Source organism: Solenopsis invicta, chromosome 5 (genome assembly GCF_016802725.1).
Source record: "Solenopsis invicta isolate M01_SB chromosome 5, UNIL_Sinv_3.0, whole genome shotgun sequence".
Lineage (NCBI taxonomy): Eukaryota > Metazoa > Arthropoda > Insecta > Hymenoptera > Formicidae > Solenopsis > Solenopsis invicta.
In genome coordinates, this window is record NC_052668.1 from 21,644,781 (window position 1) to 21,667,046 (window position 22,266).

The window sequence follows — 22,266 nt, forward strand, 5'->3', positions numbered from 1 at the left end:
AAATTTTTTGTATGGCATTTTAATTTCATTTTAATATTGTTATAATTAAATTTCTTCATAAATTTACATACATGAGATTTACATAAATATACATTTCCAAGAAGCAAATATTATTATATTTGTATATTATTTATTTAATATCATAGAGTAAAATCACAAGATTTAACAAACAGAAGGAATTTCCCTGGAATTAATACTCCAATTTAATTTAAAAATGTTTTATTGTGCGGAGCGTACATTACCTTTGTCGAATTAGCGCGGCGGTCCTAAATTCTAATCATTAATCTACCGATCGATTATACAATTTATTACACCTTGAAAAATCGATATAAGAAATATATAATCATGTGTGTTTATCACCATGTATATAGCTATATGTATGTATAAAAAATTTCTTCTCTCGTTTTTCTCTCATTGTGACTATAGAATGGGCTCTCAAAAACGAAAATATTACAAATCGACTAGATACTAATAATGTTACTTCCCTTTTAAAGTAAACTCGTCTCTTGCTCGATCAAAATATATATATACTATATGTATAATATATAGATATGCGCTTTCTCTATGCAATGTTTTCGCCTTTGTAGTAAAAATATTTTTTGGGCTTCATCTTTGGACGATCTTCGTTAGTCTACAGTTAAAAAATAATTCCTTCTCTAACTCTGCAATAAAGTTCGGGCTTTGGGTTTCCTGTCGTATGCCTAATTGCACGGGCCTGCGTAAAGAAAATTTCAGAATAGATAAAAATGACAAAAGGCAAGATTTCATTAAGCATACTGAATTATTGTAAAATTATTATTAGTATTATAAAATTATTTTTTTGTTATTGTAATAACAAAAAACTGATATAACAATTGGATATAAAAAAAAGTTACTTTATTACTGTTGTTCTTGGTTATTTGATAAAACATTCAGCAAAAATTTAATTGTTCTTTTGTCACTTTTAATTAGTCCTGCATTTCCCTTGGAAGTCAGATTTTTACGATTTCATTAGATGTATTACTTGACTCATTAGAGATAATCTCCATCGTGCAATTGACACACGTTCGATTCCGTTCACTTCGTTGATTCGGCATACACACATTAATAAACATCGCTTCGTTCGTCATTAACTGTACAAAAATCGCGAAACGTTTTTGTTCGCTTTACAAAAATAAATCGTCTGTTAATTGCTAATTGGAGGACTTCGTTGCGTTGTATTGTGTTTCGTTAGCAGCCGAATTTGTCTCGGTACATTTAATTCATCTATTTTCCATCTTTATGTATAAGTAAACATGAGAAGATGCGATTTAATCGAAAGCTTCAATGATCCTTCATTATATCGATGTTCCTAATAGATAACGTTAGACAATGATTATGAGTTTATCGATAAATATTAATGCTTAATATACCGAGTAGATTGATCGTACAATTAAAACGCGTTTTGATTCGACAGCATTTGCCTCACCATTTGATTATGTTTGTCAAGTGAAAGTGAGACTTTGTTTTTCCCAACTCGCCCTTTTCACATGTAGATATATTAATAAAGAGCATCTAATCTTTTTTTTTTTATCATCCTTATACATATATCGAAAAGGTAAAACGAAAATCTCGCAATTGTAAGAGCATTCCGTTTTCCTCATCTAAGTTTTTAATTTCAGATATGTATAAACGTGGGTGAAAAATTTTTATAAATTTGTCAAAATTTATTGTAGTTGAAAATACGTGCAAATAAATTTATCATTTCGCCTTTAAATATCATTCTTATTCATGAGACAAACATTACTTTGCATTTTTTTTTTTAGCTGCATTTCTTCCAATAAATATATAATTGAATTATATAGAAAAGTAGTCGGATTTGGTTGCAATTTTCTGTTCAATTTTCGTATCTGAAATAGCAAAAAAAAAAGAAAAATGTAAAAAAATGCTATAAGAAAGCATTTAAAAACATATAGTACTTACTTCAAATACTTGTTAAAAGAATTTATCGACTCTATAATCCACATAAATCGTCCATGTACGAAATTTTGCGCTTACACAACTTTACCTCGCTTTTAGCGAAATAAAACGAAAGCGAGATACAACATTAAAATCTAAGATACAAGTTTGATGCAATTTTGTTTCACAAAGCTTAAGAAGGTAAATCACGCCACAGTTTGTCACAACTTTTCGCGTATTATTGCCAGCAATAATGATCGATATTGCTACATTATAAATGTTCTTCAAAGGGTGAAAGATTCGTAAAACTTCAGCAACGGAATCATTGCGACGTTTTTTTACACAAATTCACGTGACTGGTTGCCTCGGGACGGAGGTATTAACCGGTGCCAGGGTTAAAGTTTCTTTCTTCTTCTTGTTTATTCGACGTCCCACATGTAGGACAACATCCCCGGCCTTCACGGATTTAAATTCAGCGATCGCTTCGGCGTGAGTCATACCGTGAAGAGGTTTCGAATTTATTGACAAAATTTCGTCCCCTGCAATTACAACAAATTTATGAAATATATGAAAAATATATATTTCGTGAAATGTACATGTATATGTATATGTTAATTGGAAAAATGGTGATGTAATAATAAATATTATAATACAATAAAAAAACTATTGTAAAGCAATTTTTAGAAATCATCACAGAAGCCTTTAACAAGTAATTTTTAAATATATCTGCATTTTATTTGAAAGCATCAAATGATTATTATTCATAAATTAATTTTTAGAGTTTGCATTCAAATAATAAAAATCTATTGATAACTTAATTTGATTAATAATCAGTTTACATAAAAGAATTAACAATTATTTCATTTTTTAATTAATAATTATTTCAAATATCGTTCAAAAAAGGAGGAAGAGATTCAGAGAAAAGAGATTGTTGTATGGAAAAGATTTTTTTTCTTGGATTACTAAAATTAAAAAAAAGGTTTAGAGATTTGAAGATTCATGAGATTAACTTGTCAGATATAAGCTTTACCTTCTTTAACAGTGCCTAAGTCAGCAGCTTGGCCATTAGGAAATACGGTTTTCACATAGATCCCCATATTTCCGCGAGGACTGTCGGTACCGCCGACGATACTGAAGCCGAGTCCCTTGTGCCCAGGACCCTTGAGAAATCTGGCTGTCAGTATCGTAAAGGATGCGCCACTCTTAGTAGGTCTTGGCAAGGTACAAAAACGCGATTCTTCTCCCTCGGCTGCCTCATCAATGTCCTCGAGCTCTGAGTCCGTGTTCAAACCTTCGTCGGCGTCTTGAGTACCCTGAAAGAAAGTTTGCATTGTACTGAAACCGCAGCAAAATTTGCAAACGTATGTCAAATTATAATAATACTCAAGATATATTTGATTTCGAACATCTGACTAACTCTTAAACTCTTCGTTAACTATTTTAATCGCTATTTTAGTTTCTTAATCAAATCTTCACGGCAATTCAAATTAGACGCTAGTGAAGCTTCAATAGAAATCCTTTCTTTCATTAGCATTTACTCACTTGCCAAGTCTTCAAGTTTGCGCCTGAAGAGCTAGGAATATTCGCTACGCTTCTGCTATTAAGCCTCCTCGGGTTTCTCTTGCTAGAACTTCTCTCCGTACCCAGACTGACCGGCGCATCTTCCTTGTTACCACTACCGGAGCTCAACGTGGCTTCGCCTGAATAATTATTCACCTGTCCGCCGACCTTAAAGTCGATGGATCTCTTTCTGGGCGTCACTCTGGGTATGTGTATCTCCTCGAACGACGGCTCCGACTGGTTCCTAATCTTCGCATTCAGGAATTGTACGTTCTCGTACGAGTGGTCCCTGGTCTCGGAGTTGCTCCTGGCCAAGTGTCTACCCGCGTACGGGCTTCCCGAAGCTAGATCGTCTCGTTGAGCACCGGCTCGTTGAAAGCGCACGTTCTCGTAACAGTGATCGTGCACACTGGCCTCGCGATTTTCCGAATTGCTGCGTTGGAGAGGAGGCCGAGTTCTTGAACAGGAAGACGGCGAGGACCTCGGGAACATCACATTCTCGTAGAGGTCTTTCTGCTCGTAGCCGTCCTGGGAGTAAGCGAAGCTATTGCCGTTGCAATGGGGTGAGTTCGGAATGCTGCTCTCCGCCAGGGTCTCCAAGTTATCGTGATAGGGGTACGGTGGCAGAGACGTGGGCTCACTCGAATCGTAACGACCGTCCTCGAAAGGCTGGCTGGAAGACGAGGTGAGTGGACTCGGCACGTAGAAATTCGAGGCATTGTCTTTTTGCGGGGGGAACACTTCTGTCACGCTTAGTGCTTTTCGCTTCCTGATGCCAGCGTTTATCTTGCTGAACTTACTACGAAGCACGTGCTGGATATCGGCGATGCCCTTCGTCGTGCCTGCAAGCAAATTTGGCTATAAAATATATGTGCAATGTATAAATATTTGACATAATGGCTCTTATATGCCAAAAAGCTAAAATATATTTATTTTAATGTTCAGTTTAACTTTCAGTTACTAACTTCAATTTGTTTAATTATTATATTTATCATAAATAAGTGGCTTTAATGGACATTATGAGGATTTTGTTTCAGGTCAATTCAAGCTCACCTGGCAACCTCAGAGAACTAGTTTGCAGCAGTTTCTTCGGCGAGTTACCATCGCCTTGAAGACTCTTCGCGGCCGGCGAGGCTTCTCTGCTTGCCGGCGTTGATCTCACCGCGTGTATGACACCGTGAGTCCCGCCACCCTGTATCAGCGCCTCCTGCGGTTCCGACGACTCCTGCACGGAGCATCTTCGCCGCAGCTTCCGCCAGCGCTGACTGATACTCTTATTCCACAGGTTCAGGTCTAAAAAAAGAAACGAAAAAAATAGAACTCGGAATGCGTCTCTTGGCGCCGTTGGTCCTCGCTACATCGAAAACTCCCGGGCATATCGTTTCTAAAAAAAAATAAAGAAAAAAGAAGGAAGAAAAACACACCGTTCCGCTTCCCGGCCGTCAGGCTTTAACGACCGGAAACACTTATCTCTTCCCTGCGAGGTGGCACGACATCTTTCTATTTACGCACAGATAACGAGTCCGGGACTGACGAAAAGGCGCGTCACGGCGTGCATGGGTGTAACGGTAACGATAGGACATTATCGAGAGCAAAACAACGCTACGCGTACGATGACTCGTGCACAAATACAAAGTGTGCTGATCGTAGATATTTGAATCGCTGCTGCTCCAAAATAAAATAACAGCGATTCAACTAAGTGATAACGCTACTGTGTTTCGGCTATGACATTTCATACAAATTCGATCTTTTATTACAGCAATGTAATCACAAAATTTTTTCTTCATTTAATTTAATTTTATTTTTATTTGACGTTCCAGCACGACCATACGTAACCATTCTTATAGAGAACGAGAATTCTTTTTTTAAAAAGCTTATAGGAAGAGCGAAAGGGTGCATTTTTTTCCTTCTTTATTTCTTTTCAGGAATAATAACCGTGGAATAATTATGCTCATCGTTAAGAAGTTTTTTTCTCGCCATCACATTCCATTCAATTCGATTTTTTATTGCAGCAACGTAGTCGCAAAATGCATTTTATTATTTTCCAGCACGACCGACCACGCTTATAAAGAATGAAAGGAACTTTTTTCTTCTGAAGCCTCTTATGGCTGGGAAACAGAAGAGTTTGTTTTTTCTTCTTTTTATCTTCTTTATTTGTAATTATAAGTAAAAAATAATAATGTTTATCTCAAAAAAATTTTTTATCACGTTGTTCGTATCATTATACGTGAATATTATTAACTTCCACTAATAAAAAAATTGTCCAAATCTGCCACACTGAGAAAAATAGTTGTAATTTGATTAAAATTTTCAACGTGATTAAATTTTTTCAGTTCAAGTATTTATGTATTTAATTCAAATACATAAAATACTTGAACTTTTATTTAAGCATTTATATATTTAATTTAAATACATAAATACTTTAATTGAAAAAAATCAAGTTGAAAATTTTAATCAAGTTAACAACTTTTTTTTTCTCAGTGCACGACAAACAAAGAAATAGTTATTAAAATCTTTCTCCTTTTTAAACAAGAATTTCACGAATTGCAAGTTTTCTACCGCTCTTGACGAGGAAACTTAAATGCCTATCATGTCAACTCATGAACGCATTAAATTTTCAAGGAACCGTCGAGAAAGAAAGTGACTTAAAGGCATCTCTGTCACGCGCTGTACCCTCGTCACGCTAATTACGGCGTCTCCAAACGTCAATTCCTCATTCCGGCGCGCACATTCCATCGAGTCAATTACACCTCTCGTTGCGAGCTACAGTATAATCCAATTCTGTGTAATTACAATTCAATATAGTTTCCATGTCCTCCCCGCAGCGTCCACGTGGCCGGAAGACGACGAGACCAAGCGCGAAGCAACATCAGTTCCGCGGGGATAAACCCCACTTCCTTCTTCCGCACCCTCGACGTATCCACGGCCTTGAAGAAAACCGGAGCATAACGCGCGTCTCGCGCGCGCAGTCGCACGCACCGTCACGGTGTCATGAATTATTTAAGGACAATGACGAGCTCTTTCCGTCCAGCCGAGTGTGTGGTGGGATTCGAAAATTAACGCGGCTATTAAAATCCAGTTTGCGCGACCGCTCCGACCGTCAACGATGACGCCGGTGCTCGTCGCAGCGATACACTGACACCTGCTGCTGTTTGCCGTTATCCCGTGGACGGGGTTACCATCATCTTGTGCAAAACGCACTTTCACTTCTCGTATCTCCGGATGCGCCCGATTTTACGAGGCCTTTTTTCCGCGCTGTGCCGCGCCGAGCGGACGTTGCGCTCGCCGATACCCACTCTTTCGGCTACCTTATGTATATATTTAAGTATGCATATATATACAAAACCATGCACACCGGTGGGACGCCTAATTGGCTGCTTCGTTAGCGTCAGCTCACCACGCACGATGAAAGATTATGACATCGGCTTCGACGCCGCTACCAAATTTTTATATCGCCTTCAAGGTGTTTTATGACACTGGATATCAAAGTGAAAAAACTCCTCCAATCGGAGATCCCTGAGAAGCTCTCGCGAAGAAGTGGATATCTTTCGGAGTTTTATTTCAACTACAAGCATTCCTGGAACACTTTACACAGAGTGGACGTAGTTTGGCCTGATGTGTCACTTGAACTTTGTGTAACCCTGAAATGTTTCAAGAACTGATGTAGCGTTGAAGGTAAAGTGCTTGACATCGCTCTTGGCAAATTTTACAAAAAAAGATGGAATATCTTGTCCATATTATATTTTTTTTCTAGAAAAAATGGAGATACTATTGAATGTCTTGTACATCCTTTGGCAGACCCTTGGAAGTTTCTCTTCGCGGGTCTCTTAATTACATTTCATTTGATTCACACTATCACTGTCACACTGATTGTTCCAACGTCTTTGTCTCCAGGATAATCTAATGCAGGATCGATAAGACAATTTCATTCCGGTACAAGACAGTTCCGTTAATGAAGGTTCCTTGCGGAGGGAAACGTAATTAACGTTTGCTGGCATCCACGAAGCACCATGCAAATCAGTATCGATCTATGAGGAAGTCGTAGACTATGGGGAATCGAATCCCGTCGTCGGAAATTTAAATCTCCCCTGTCTCGACAGCATCCTTTAGAGGAGCAAATCCTACGAGTTTCGTCCAAATAATTTTTCCTCGTAATAAATAACATTTGTAAAGATTTTTCCAAATTTAGATTTAATTTTGGGATTCAGTGCAAATTCAAATGGATAGCGTCTTTACAGAATGTAAAATTATTTTCCGGTACCAGCACTAGATTTATCACGATTATTCTTTTTTCCTCCTTGGCATTATTCTTTTATAAAGTAACTTCCTTTCTCACAGAAAGTTTGTACTCGTTTGGCCGTATCGTCACTTGCAACTCCAAGCGCAGCAATTCGGCGTAGAAGTAGAAAAAGTCGATGACGCATGCCAACATCTCGACTCGGCAGAAAAATCACTGATTGGTCACCGACCGAGCGTACCGCGGGATCGATGTCCAGGGTCATCGATCGTCCTTCGATCCTTCGGCGACGCGAGACGAATCCTCGTGATCGCGCGCCACTGCGCTTCTTTGATCGCCTTTGACAACCGAGTCTCCGTTTCGGAAATCGCGGGGTCTATACTGCGCGCAGTCTCGACATGGACTGAAAGGCCCTCTCGGGCTTCACGTTCACGTTGTCGTACGTTAGGCGTCATATGCGTGTGCGTGTACCGGCGTGCACACCACACGTGCGCGGCTCTCTTACCTGTACATACTTGGTGATACCGAACAAAAGTATTGCCTTTCAGCTGATCCAAATTGAAAATTTTTTTATAAATTATTATTTATTTATTTTATTTTAGTAATTTTTATTTTATTAAAATGTTACAGCATTTTTTAAATCAAGTTATATGCATATACCTAGATTCATATACTTCAAAAAATAAAAAAAAGTCGAAATTATAATTTTTTAATACTAAGAATTTACACTTTACTAACATTATCTATGATGCATTGTCTGTAACATGTATCTTTTTCTGTATCACGCATTGTTAAAAATAATTGTTTCTAAATATAAAATCGGAGCACAGAGATTTTGAATACGAACGACTGAATCTAAGAATCGTTGCAAGTTACGATTAAAACTTTAAGTAAATTACAAAATGTTATTTCTCATTTAATTTCAAACAAATTTAATTATGAGACAAATTTTTTTATAATAATTTACATCAGGTTTATATAATTACCAAATGTTGCGCACGTTGATGAGTTTAAAAAATATTTGTATAAATCTCGGAGAAGCAAATGGGAATCTCATTTGAAGGGAAGGCACGATGGTCCTTTTGTTAACGGACCATCGTGTACAAACTGCAGACGGATCGTGTACTGATTGTGGGAGCTCCTTGGTGTGCGTCAGAATACGAGCGGTCTCTTTCGCTCAGGGACTTACGAGCACGTGTGTCGTCCACGCACAACGTGCATACACACACACAAATTTATACACGCACACGCATGTACGCGCCTATTAATGTACATCACGGCTGCGTGCACACCCTACGCGCCGTTGCACTCGTATGCCTCATGGTCAGGATGGGACACATTATTCTTCGCAACAGTGTGAGCGTGTCTTCCATGCATGAATTTGCATGAAAGTAGACGCACACACAGAAGTTCTGAGAGGCGCAACAACTGTCGAACGGTAATAATCGGTATCAAAAGCCAATTACACTAAAGAATGACTAAATTTTCTTCAGCCAATCTCTTCGGCCCTCTTTCCACTCTTATTACGCCAGCACATTCGCACACACATGCTTCTTCCACGTTCTCTTCTCCTTGTGAGCTTGAAATATCTGCATGTAAAAATAACTGACGGAAGAGATAAGATAATAAAATTAATTATGGACGAGTTAGTATTGTTTTTTATTCTCTCATTTAATTACGCCAAAAAATCTAGATATCAAAATTGTGAGACTTTAATTAACAAAGTTTTTTATTTCTTAAACAAGCAATATTTATAATGTCACTTTCTTCAAATATTTCTCTCTCTCTCTCTCTCTCTCTCTCTCTTTCTCTCTCTCTCTTAAATTAAAACTCGGTTCTCAAGTATCATTTTGTTCGTCTGAAGATCATTCACCGACATTATCAATCTTACTGCAGAAGATTATCGCGCACGGACGGTGCTCCATTTTATCAACTTACATACGTGCTCGTACATAAATAAATAAACGTGGACGGCGAGCTGTCGGCGGGCGACGATAAACGCACTTTAAAGAGGCGCGCACGCAAGTACGCGTACACGCATATATACGCAGCCAGCATGTGCACACGCCAGCGAGCACGAGCTACGTGCGTATGCGTGACTTAAGTGACACGCCATGCGTGAGGTCAAGTCAGGAGAATGTTTCTTCTATTGCTCATTGTGTCTCGGGGGGCCCCGACGGGCCCTGGCCCCTGTGGTGCGTTCGAAGTAAGTGGCCGCCCTCGATGGGAATTTGCGCTGCCATTGAAACGGCAAAGGCGAAAGCCACTTGGTTTCGCGATTCTGAAACGAGGATAGTTTGCCTCCGTCATATTTAAATTAATATAGACACTTTTTATCCACAATGGACGATGGAAATTTATTCTACGCTTTACAAAAATGTTGCCATAAAAATAATTGCACGGCAACGTGAAAATTTGATGAAACGAAGAAATGTTTAAGTGGCGTTCAGTTTCGTGATTTGAGAACTACGAAAAAATTCTTAAACGCGAGCGCTTTGGGAATGACGTAATAAACTTTTATTTTTCTGGAGTTTTAAGAGAAATAAGAGACAAACTAAAGAGAGCATTTTGCAAATTAAAATGTCGTAGAATTTTTGTATATAAGAACTGGTGTAAGCACTCGTGAGCACCTCTGCGAGCTGTCTTTAATTCCCGGCTTTCCACTTCACTTGTCCCGGAAACTCGACGTTTAACATCGCGGAGTATTATTATTTTACTCGCCTCGCGCCTCACCCTGAACTTAGACGACGACAAAAAACATTGTTATACAACGGCGATTAAATCACCAGACCTATCGATTAAACGTTACCACGCAATTAAACGATCGGGTAGCTCAGCGCAAAAAGGAGTCGCTTGATCGCGATAAAACCGACGTTATTGTCAAGTTTGACTTGCATAAAGCAACGTGACGGCATTTGCGGGAACCCGAGCATTCTTCTAGTACACGTCAGCGCGCAGAAAAAGAGTCGAAAAAGCGTTTCCCTCTCGAGTGAAGGAAGGAAGACGGAGACACGCGCGCGCGCGCGGTGACGGGAACAGGACGGGGCCCGTAGGGTACACAGTTGCGGCGCGTAGAGTAGACCAACGCGAGAGGAATGCGTAAACGGTACCCCGTATAAGTAGCTCCGCTCGGTCACGACCAATTCCAGAAAGGCACGCATGAGAAATGCGGAGAGAGGAGGCCTGCGCACGCGAGCCTTCAAAATCCTAAGCGAAGGGAGTGCCCCATGCTGATTCGAAACGAGATTCGTCGCTCTTTCATCCAGTTTAGTATATTAAACGAAGTTAGGAGATCGAGGTTCTTTGAAAGGGAAATTGAACCAGTTCTCTTTAAGTGGAAGAGAGGGCAGTGCCGAATTCCGTGGCAATCTTGCTTCGATTTCGCTTTCAATTCTTCTCGACGAATATAAAAAAAAAAGTCTAAGGCATTGATCCGACACAATAGAGATAATTTCAATAATTGTGCGAAGATGGCGATAATTTCAAAGTGCAGAGGAAGAGAATTCGCGAGACAGTACTTACTGAAAGACAGCAAGGCGCGGCAAGTATTAATTTAAAGTCGTCGTCAAGTCGACGGAAATTACAATTTTCATTTCTATCATGCAACGCCGTTCCTTAATTCAGTTGTAAGGATGTTATAAAATAATTACAGGGACGAACGGAGTTCGCAGTTAGCGTTGGACGTGAGTTCCTTTGTATTACGATGTTAATAGCGTTCCTTATTACAAAAGCGAGATGACGGGGACAGATGGCTCACGTCCAAGGGACCTTTCGTTTCACGTTCGTGCCTCGACTGGTTAAATTCATCCCTCACGGTCACGACAGCGTTGCGTCACCACCCGCCGACGACGGCAACGTAACGAAGCTCACTTTCCCTCTCGCTCTCCGCAAGCTCGCGTCTGCACGGAAAAGCGTGGCATAATCCGCTCGTGGCTGTACCGAGCTATTCTTATTTCGAGCAAGGTCAATGACGCGTCGCGGAGTCGTCGGTGCGTTGCTCCGCGTTGCTGATAATGATATCGCGTGTCGCGCGCAGGTTCATCGCGGGATTGCGTACGAGTGGAAGGAAACGGCTGAATCAGCGGGAATTGCGCTCGCTGCATATCGAAAACAAGCTCCAAGACTGGTAGGAGAGGCATGCCGCACCCCGTAACCCTAATGACGTTTGAACTGCAATTGACAGGCATTTAATGCTAATCTACAATGTGCTCAATGTTGCCACTTCGAGCACTGCTTTATCGATATTGACCAGATAGAAGTTAACGAACTCCGAAAGAGACAAGAAACACGTGACAAGAAACACGGTTCTTGATAAAATAGTGCGCGAAGAGAGAAAAAGGCAACAGCAAAGAGCAAGAGACAGGAAGCAAGGAACGCATTGTAGATTAGTCTTTAACGACGTGTGATACTAATACACGGCGTACAAAGAGAGAATTTCTTCTTAGAATTTATTATCAAAGTCAGGATCATTATGTAACGACATAAACTTCGAAAAATTTCACTAAAAACATATAATAAATTTTTTATTAAAATTATAATAAAATTCTTCAATGTTCTAATCGTTTCATGATTACACTATTTTATTTCAAATATTAAACAATCAACTTTAAACCAATTCCTCGAGTCAATTTTGTTATTTTCAACTTTCATGTGTATTGAGATTTATAATTGATCTTCATAGATCAATTACGTTATATTAAAATAATAATTGACTTTATTTATCTTGCCTTAGTTTTATTTCATTTTAATTCACTTTAAGTTTACCTTTTACACGTAGCGCTAATGTGAGATGCAATTTACTTCGCCATATGGCTAACGTTGACAAAATCGTTATCACCAACAAACTACGCATGGCGAACCGCCCGTTGTATTATCAGCATGTCGAAGAACATATGCATAAAATAGTTTTTAGTAAAACTATCACCGATATCGAAAAGATATCAAATTATCTAATTTAGTTATAGCAAATATCGCATCAGCTCTCATCGAACGTCGGAAAGTTTTGGCGAAACTAAATTTATGGCTTTCGCGGTTCAGAAGCGCAACGTTAAGTTAAGCAACCGTGAATCGGTAAGATTCCCTTATATTACAACAGATTTAAAATAACAGGAGAGAGAGTCCATTTGCATAAGATAGAATTTTTAATCCCTCCAAAATCGTAATATAAATAAATCTCTATGAATCCGTTTTAATTCAACCGTCTGTCTCCTCCATCGTCAGCGTTGAGCTTCTTTGCGCAACGCAATGACTTATACAAATCTTCTTCTTCTTATTCTCATGCAAATCTCCTATTGCCGTCGTCGCGGGAGAAGTGGGAAGAGTGTAGATATTGTCATCTTTTCAGACGGTACTTCTCCAATAACTTTCATCGCGTAATATTACCAAGCGCACCGCCCGGCCCCATTGTCCGCGACACCGCGACATTTCAGCGGCGCACTTTTGTCGACGGTGCGAATTGTTCGGAACGTGTCCGCGGTATAATCGAGTAACTGTACGCAGACAATGGCCGAGGCCGCGCGGTACGCATCGTTGACTCCAATTATGCGAGTTCTCAACCTCGGCGTCGCCGCTGCAACCGCGATTACGCGCCTCCTGTGTATGTGTATGTACATTGTCGTCATTTCAGCGTGATTGGATCAATTTAAATTTGCGAATGCGTGGTCTTTCACAAAATCTCATTTTAATATACGTTTTAAAAATTGATAGCGACAGAAAAATAATATCAACTTTATTTGATGGTAAAATATTGGGCACACCTGATCTAATCTTTTTAGATCATTGCAATTTAAAAGTCACAGACGTGTTAATTTTTATTGGATTGGTAAAAATGCATCGTATCTAATGGGAAGCGACAAAAAAAACATTGCCGTGCCGGCAGTTGTTCCGGCGTGTCTTTAACGACGCGATTGAGATCGACGATGACGTGACAGCGAATGGCAGTTGCCGTAAGGCAATGTTTCGCATTTCCGCTAGACATATCGACGAAATCGTTTTCATGTATCTGCGTTGTATCATATCGCGTTCGTTCAGCTCGAGGCCGTACATAAACACTCACGCATGATATTTATGTGGGCAAGAAAAAATATCTAACATCCGTTCTCGAAGGATTACCGTTACGATCATTTGCTGTCTTCGGTATTTGTAAATGCAGAAACGTACTGATACGTTAAAAGAAACCCTTTTATTTCTTTTAGGGAAGTAAAATCGAGTCTCTGAAGATCGATAATAAATCGTGTTCTTTTTCCGAACAAAATGTGAAAATTTTCAAGTATTGGAAGAGTAACTGCGCGCGCAAACATTTTGTAAGCCAAGAAGTGTTGAAGATGAAAACCAAAAAGAATAACGTAAAATCTATTTATAGCAAAAATCACTTATGCAAAAGCGGGATATGCATCCACAGGTGCAATTGCAAATAGAGTGAATGAATAGATTAAAGTAAACGATTAAACATGGTAGACCAATTGAAGATGGAAGCGAACAGGAAGACGAAGAAGTCTAGGTAAGTGTTCTGCAAAGATGAAGCAAATGCGCGTCAGAGAAGCTCTGTGTGAGTCAGTAAACTCGTCGAAATGTAAAGAAGTAGAAACTACCGGCCTCGTAAGATTTCCACCAACTATAGGAACGCGCGTCCATGAATGGACAAAAAAAAGATCGCGGTGGCGAACAAGGAAACCGAGGGATTCGCGATATTATGGCGCGGAAAATAAATTACGTTCAACGCCTTAGCTTTTATATCCAGGCAGGTATTCTCCGTTGAGATACGTGAGAGAATGCGAACGCACTTAGCAAAATGTAAACGAATTATGGGTACGAGCACAGCGTGACGTGAATGACTTTTGACGGGTGTTCACCATCGTCTCCATTGTAGCGACATTCTATTGAAACTAACGCTTTCAGGTACCTGTGTTACTGCGTCGTCACAAGTTACTCTGTCGCAAAACTGAAATTATCAAATTGTTAAATACTAATATTTAACAGCTGTACTGTTCACATGCACAAAAAAAATATGTCTCAAAATTTAGATTGCATTTAAATATATGTTTATTTTCTAAATTTGAATTTAGTTGGAACAATAATATTCGCAATAAATTTTCGTACATTCTCTATGAGTTTATGAGAGTGAGAAAAAAAAACGAAATATCAGGAAGTAAATGTTACTTTGATATTTATTTTTTAATATTAAAAGAAATAAGTTAAAAAAATTTATGAGCATGATGACAAAATTTCTGTAAAATGTATCACATTTTTCTTATTATACAATTTATCTAAATAAAATTTTATTTCATTGTATTTAAATATAGATTTATTTCAATGAAATAAATATTATATCCAACAAATAAATTTTTAAGTATTTTTTTCTCAGTGTAGCATTAGTAATAATGTGATATTGTGATTTTCAAGTTTTATGACATAAAATTAAACATTATATTTTTCTGAATAGCAAAAATGTTATTGTAATTTTTACTACAGTATTTTCTTTGTGTAATAAATTAATATTGATATAATTATATTAGAATTTAGTATATGCCTTCCAAATATACGTTGATAAATACAAATTCGAAATGTTAATGCAAATTCTAAATACACGTTGACACTAAAATATTAAGAAAATGATACTTCTTCCACTGTTAATATAGCTCACTAAATGCCGCGTTGCTTAAATGGTCATGCGAACATTAATTGAGCAGTGGTGTCAACGTTCGCTGACCAAGAAAAAGATCATTCAGACAGGAAGTTCTATCTTTACGCCGAATTTCAATCAGCCGGATAACTACCGTTCGAGCTTCCGGTCCATTCCGCTAACCGCGAATATCTCCCAAGTACAAGTGGCTCAAAGAAACCGCAAACTTCCTGTACAAATAAACACTGAGGCCTGAGAACCGAAAAAACGCATAAATTGATGCAGTTTATTTATATCGTTGTTTTTTACAAAAATTATTTTTTTTCAATTAGATAAATTAAATTAGTATAAAAATTATTTTAATGTAATATGTACGAATTGCTAACAAAATTAATTATAAGCTTCCTGTAATTAAAAAAATTCTTCATCATTAGCAGTCTTTGCTCAAATTATAGTGACCTTGCAAAAAATGCTTCTACTAAATTAATTTCATTCCTAAACAAAAGATTATTAGAAAAGGTTTTTTATTATTCAATTTTCAAACTCCACAGTTGTCCAAAGCGTGGAGAATCAAATTTTCACACGATTTCGCATAATACGAAAGAGAAGCTCGTGGAAACTGATGGCTTCATCAAACCGTCCAGACTTGCCTCCCTCAGGCAACGGAGAGAAGAGAGAGATCGTTTCGGTTTCATTAATAAGGCCGAACGAGGAACAGTCTCTAAGGTTAAACCAGGCGGTCAAGTAATCCGAAACTTCTGCCTTTCTCTCGCGGGTTCGATTCGAGGCGTGTCGTTTAACCCGAGGAACTATCATCTCCGGCACTATCGCGTGACCAACAACGTCTTGGCAACACCACGAAGCTTCACCACCGGCCTAATGTCATCACGCGCAGCGCTGCGAATTGTCACGCACGACTCCCGCGACGCGAATAAAAGCAAATGTCGACCTTCTTCTCTCATTCTTTCTCTCTCTTTCTCTCGTTTCCCATGAAAATGCCATCCGATGCACCGCGTCTTCCGGGAATCTCGCCATTATGTCGCGGTCGCACAGCCGCGCGGGAACCGCGCAAGTAATAATTTGGTACCGTCCGACCGCCGCGTCGATCGGATTACATCGCCACCGCGGCAATTTGTCAGTCTGCGATGTAATTCGGCGATACTCCAAAGCCCATGATTCTCGCGATTCGGAAGGCAAACTTTCGGTGCTTCTGTGGGAAAAGACATTCGGCTTTCTCTTCCCATGAAATTATTACAGAAGACGCGTATAAAGTGCGAAAAAGAAGAATGCTCCTCTGTAAAAAAAAATATTTTTTCACGGAAGCGCGAGAGTAAAATAAGATCTGGAGTGATCTGGAGTAACAAGCACATGTGACACGCGACGAATTACATGCATACGCATATTGATTCAAGGTGCCATGATCAAACTGTCCGTTGCGTTTCATCTCAGCGGCGTAATAACGGTAATTTCCAGCGGCACACGTGCGAGACAGCAGGGAGCCTCAGGGAGGTGCTCTCGCCTCTAATTTTTAATTGCCGGCAGATATGTCGCAAGGAGATTACGCAATCTCTCTAATTTCCAACGATTAAAATCGTCAGTGTTAATACCGCGCGCCATTATTTGCACGACCGTCGAGCTGCTCATTATGCGTGCAATTAAATTTTAATGGCAAAGAGGATGTTATCCGAATCATACAGCGAGAGATGTATAGTACAACATTGCATACAACTTTTCTTTCGATAAAAATTTTTTCTCGCGTTGAATGCAAGCTGCGATAAGCAGGCGCCTGTCTGCTGCATAAAATCTGTCCAACAAACTTCCTCTGTTATTCAATATTGCGCTAAATGTCTCATTACAATCATCATTATTTTATTGCCTGGTAAATATTTTATATTTATTTTTTTTATCTTGTTCATTTACCTAAGCTATGTGCTGCGTAATGGAGAAAAATTATTAAATGTGTATTGATCACTTATCATACAAATCATACTTCGTCAATGTTTTATCAACATTTAATGATAAAAATGTGAAATAATAAATGAGTAATATAGACAAAAATTTAACATTTTGCACGTGCTGACATTTAAAAAAAAATTAATTTTAATTGTCGATCAATTTAATTATTAATTATTTCATCTTTTCTTTGATAAACTATTATTAAAATAAATATTAATTAACGATTCCTTATATTTTTTATTAATTTTAATTCATAAATTTAATATCTTCAGAAGCGATATGATTTAACAAATATTAACATAAGTACGATTCAAACTATTAATAACCAATTGCTCTTCTCTAATAAAATAAATAAAAGGGAGTAAGACCTACAAGTTATTAAAAAGATTTTCGCGTCTTATTTCTCCTCGCTTGCCAGTTATTAAATATTTCATATTAAAATAGGTCACGCTGAATACGAGAGCGGAAACGGTGGATACGTATCGCGATTCCTCCGCATAATTTTACGCGATGCCAAAGGCGCGCACAAAGCCCGCATTATATTGATTAACTCGGCATTATCTCTTATTAAGTATAAACAGGGGTGCGAGTATCGGGGATGTTATCACGGCCAGTCGAGCAAAAGTCACCGAATGGCCTCCGAGTTTTGCGCTGCAATTCGAGAAGCTTAATGAACTACGATAACTCGAAAAATGCAGTAAGACGCAGAAAGGAGAAGCGACTCGTCTGCCGACTGTTTTGAAAATGTATGCGACGTAAATTTTACGTTAAGTACACCATTCCGTAAACATATCCCAGAGTATATGAAGGACACTTGGACATTTGGAGTGAGGCAAAACGAAGGTTCTCTCAACGTGCACGCATGCCCATGCGTGTCCCAGAGTGCCCGTAATTAAGCACATAACAAGGCTTGTTTACGCCGAGTCCGACCGGCCCTCGTAATCTCCAGAGCCGCTTAGTCTGCCGTTTTAATCTGACTCCTCTCGGCATGACGCACAGTCATCCTACGGTCCACGGTACGTGCGACATGTCCGTACACCGTGTGCCCGTAAATAGAAACTTTCGCTGCGCTGCCGAACGGCATTGTTCTCGATCGCGACACTCCCGAAGCCTCGTTAAACGCGGTCGGTTCCAAAGAGCGTGGGACATTAAACGGATCATTGATCGCAGAGGAACGTACGGAAGTTTAATTCTTTAAAGAGTTGCAGTAGAGTCTACTGCAAAATTTCAACGAGCATAGAAATAATCCTATAATCAGAATTTTAGTGAAATAAGCAAAGAGTGGGATATGTACTAATTAATACCGATTATTAATTGTGACATTCATGGAGAAATCGGACCGCTTTTTTAAGATGACAAATCAGAGTCAGCAGTGTTCACTTTCGAGAAAACGGTCCCATGTTTATTCATGCGCGACAGGATGAAAATGTCAGGCATTTACCACGCGAGCATCGCAGATTTCTCTCACCTTTGCCGGTGCATACTGCTTACAAATGGATGGGCAAACAGCACAGCAAATCAGTATCGATTAGTATAATGATCATGAAAGGCCTTATCACGCGGATTATAAATCATCTCAGTCGCGATTTACATCCTCCATTCATATCTCGTCGTCGCGTTATAAAATAAATAAAAACCGGCAAATGTATATTTGGATTTTCATTTTTTTAAGATTTAAATTACGTCGTAAATTATTATTATTACTGCTATTACTGTAACTATGAATGATAAACTACATGCATAACATGGAAGTCGCAGTATTCAATATTAAATTTAGTAACAGTTGATTTGATAAATCAAAAATTTTTCTGTTTATATTGTTAAGATTTTCAAATTATATTAGATGAGAAAGATCAATCATCCTTCTCTATTTAATAAATTTTTGGCAAACAAATAAAAATCTAACTGATAATTCAAATTACATGCAGAATTCTCAAATTCTTGCACTTTGTTACATTTTTGCTAAACGCAAAAGTATACTAACCCTTTAATAATTTTTATTATTAAAAGGCAGTAATCTCCAACGTCGACATTAAACTCGAGCCGTTTTCCCACACGCCACCCTGTATATGAGAAGCAGGATTATGTTAAATATAATTCATCTCGTCAAGTGCGCCTAATTAACTATGAAATATTTACGGATCCGTTCTCGCGACGCCATATTTAATAGAAGATCATCTGCCATCTCGCGCAAAATTATCTTCGCGGTGGCGTTGCATAAGGTCGTAAAATCTCACCTTTCCATGTGTCAAGGGTCAAGTCCGCACGTCGTGCGAGTCACGCGATCGGTTATATATTTCCTCACCCGCACTGCGGAAATTCCGCGTTTCCAACAAGGGTTCCGCAACTTCCTGTTAACCCCCGGCGTCGAGAGCTTTCTCTTTGTTTGCTGAATTTCTTCGCAAAGCAAAATGAACGACGCCGACACTTTCCTTGGAAATCTGATAACGCATGCTTCGGTAATGACATCAATTAATATAATCGCGAAAAACAAGTTTGCATTAATTTATCTCTATAACATCTTGAAGATTTTTTTACTTCAAGATCATCAAATTTATTAATTTGAATTGACTTGAGATTTTTTACAGAATTTTCACGACAATTCCCACGTGAAATGTAATGATTATAAAGTAATTAATTAAAATCCGAGATTTCCAAAGTTTACATTTTTCTCGAGAATAAAAATGCCAATCAGTTATAAAAAAAATTGATACATTTTTCTTAAAAAATAATTTAACTTTAATTAATGATACATGAAAAGAATGATTTTGTTAAAGTATCTAAAAATTTACTTGAATATAGAACTGAAAATAATTTTGTTGGATTATTAAAATAATTATGAGAAACGTACATTATGAGCAATGCTGCAAAAAGTTATAGCATTCTAGCAATTGATTTGAAGGTTCTACATAATTATTTTGATAGTCAAATAAAATTATTTTTATATCTATATTCGTAATTAAATTTTTAAACATTTTAACAAAATTATTTTTTCCCTATGAATCGACAAACAAATTAAATCATCACTTAATAACTATGAAAGAATAGAATATTAGTCTATTATTCTCATCGCAAATTTCCTCTGAAACCTCAACAGTCATCCCCAACAAAACTTAAAATTTTTGAACGCATTCGCCCCCAAGGAGTAACTCAGAATTCCAAGGTCACCAAGCTAAAGACCATAGAAAAAGAGTCTCCTCTCTAACAATATTTCACCCTCTTACCTTCCAGGACCACCCTCCTCCTCATTAAAATAAATAAAAAGAAATCGCCCTCACCTTTGCTGTCACAGACGTCGCAAAGCACCATATCCGCCGGCAGCAACGGAGCGCGTGTATCCTACCGCGTGGTCGCATCCGCACTGAGATATTTCGTTACATAGGGCGGCATTGCGACGGGTTGCAAGAGAAGGCGGAGGAAGCTGAGGATGAGGAGAAGGAGGAGGGAAAAAGGAGAAGGAAAACGAGGAGACCCGCGTTGAACGAACGACACTATCGATTGATCGGTCTGCAAAGTGTTAACGGTTTGACAGTCACGTTTACACTGCCGATGTAGCGCATCAGAAACGATGTATGGAAGACCAACGGCCCCCAACGACGGGGTCATGGAAAAAGGGGGGATCGTACCAATGTGACCCATCGTGGTGGGGGATGCTCCGGATCAATATTAGGGCGTAGACTCAAGGGCAAGGGCCGCCAGGGCCTATACGGGGTGTCGGTCCTCTAATACAGACGAATCTCTCAAGGAATCTGGAGTCAGCTTTTTCTCGGCTGAATGGGAATCGATATTTTACAAACTAAGATGCGAGAAAAGAAATAGAGAACGAGAACTCATTTCCTCGAAGCTAAATTTTTTTCCCTCAGGATCTCACTGAAACTTACACTTTTGTATAGAGAAATAAAAACTGAAAATAAATTAAATAAAAAATAACTTAAAAGTTGCTGTAGAATATGTAAATGTTGAACAATAAACTGTAGAGTTAATATGAAAAACATAATTTTTAATTTTATATTTAATAATTGACTTAATAATAAATTCAAAATTTTTTCTTAATAGAATTGTTGAGGTATGAAAATTTGTCGAACAATTATAATAAACGAGAAAACAATCACGCTTCTTATCTAATAAAATTTTTTTTAGAGAATAAAAAATTCAGGTAATTTTATTCAAAAATTTATATAAACTTAGTTTTATTAAAATTGTAATCAAGTTTAATTAGTAAAATATTTTATGTCAAGTGTTGAAAACTCGCTACAAATAATTTTATCAAATTTGTGCAGAGAAAAAGATTCAACTTTCCGTTAAAATTTAGATCAAGGATTTTAGAGCACCCTGTATAAGGGAAATGCGTGCTACCGCGTGCATGCGTGCGTGCGTGTGAAAAAGAATTCGGTTACGATGCATCGTACGGCGATATCGATCGCGGTTGTCGTCGATGCGCCCTATTGTGTCTAGAATTTGTTATATACGACCTTTCCGCTCTCTCATGATCGCCGGGATTGGTTCTACCGCCTTCGCGTGCCGTCGCTGGGAGATTTACACGAGATTAGCGTGATATTAAGCGTGTTGTAAAAAAATTATTGCATAGGCGTGTAAAGCCGCTTAGTCTCGTAATATCGGATAATCTATATTTGCGCTGATCGGTATCAGAAAATAATTGTTTGCTTATAAAATCAATGAAGAAACGACGCGACGTTATAACGTAATCAAACTTACTTTTTGCACCTTTATATAATTTAATTGCTGCAAATTAATTCAAGTCGATGTAGCTGTGGTCTAATTAATTTTTTCAGATTTTTGTCAAAAAAAAATTATTACTAGTTTTACACGTACGTCATTAAAAAATAATTTCATTTATTTTGCAAAAGAATAATTTTATTTGATTTTTGGTCTCAGAAATTGTTCGCACTTCCCAATGTTTATACAATCGAATCGCGAATCTCGCTGAGACTGACGGATAAAAATGATTGCGTGT

General features: G+C 38.3%; 1 protein-coding gene across 2 annotated transcripts in view; it reads right to left on the minus strand.

The window, feature by feature from the left end:
* Positions 1-202: 202 nt before the first annotated feature.
* Positions 203-22,266, minus strand: part of LOC105195151 — a 32,602-nt gene continuing 10,538 nt past the window's right edge. Inside the window, exons 4-8 of one of the 2 annotated variants that reach the window (XR_005574749.1) lie at positions 4,531-4,770; positions 3,460-4,319; positions 2,948-3,230; positions 1,942-2,456; positions 203-1,868 (exon numbers count right to left, since the gene is read on the minus strand). Coding sequence is in view for 1 of the 2 variants with exons in the window: in XM_011160422.3 (XP_011158724.2) it covers positions 2,266-2,456; positions 2,948-3,230; positions 3,460-4,319; positions 4,531-4,770 (1,574 nt within the window). In the remaining variant the exon portion in view is untranslated. Of the gene's footprint in view, positions 2,457-2,947; positions 3,231-3,459; positions 4,320-4,530; positions 4,771-22,266 lie in introns of both variants that reach the window. The other variant, XM_011160422.3, reaches the window with a different exon arrangement.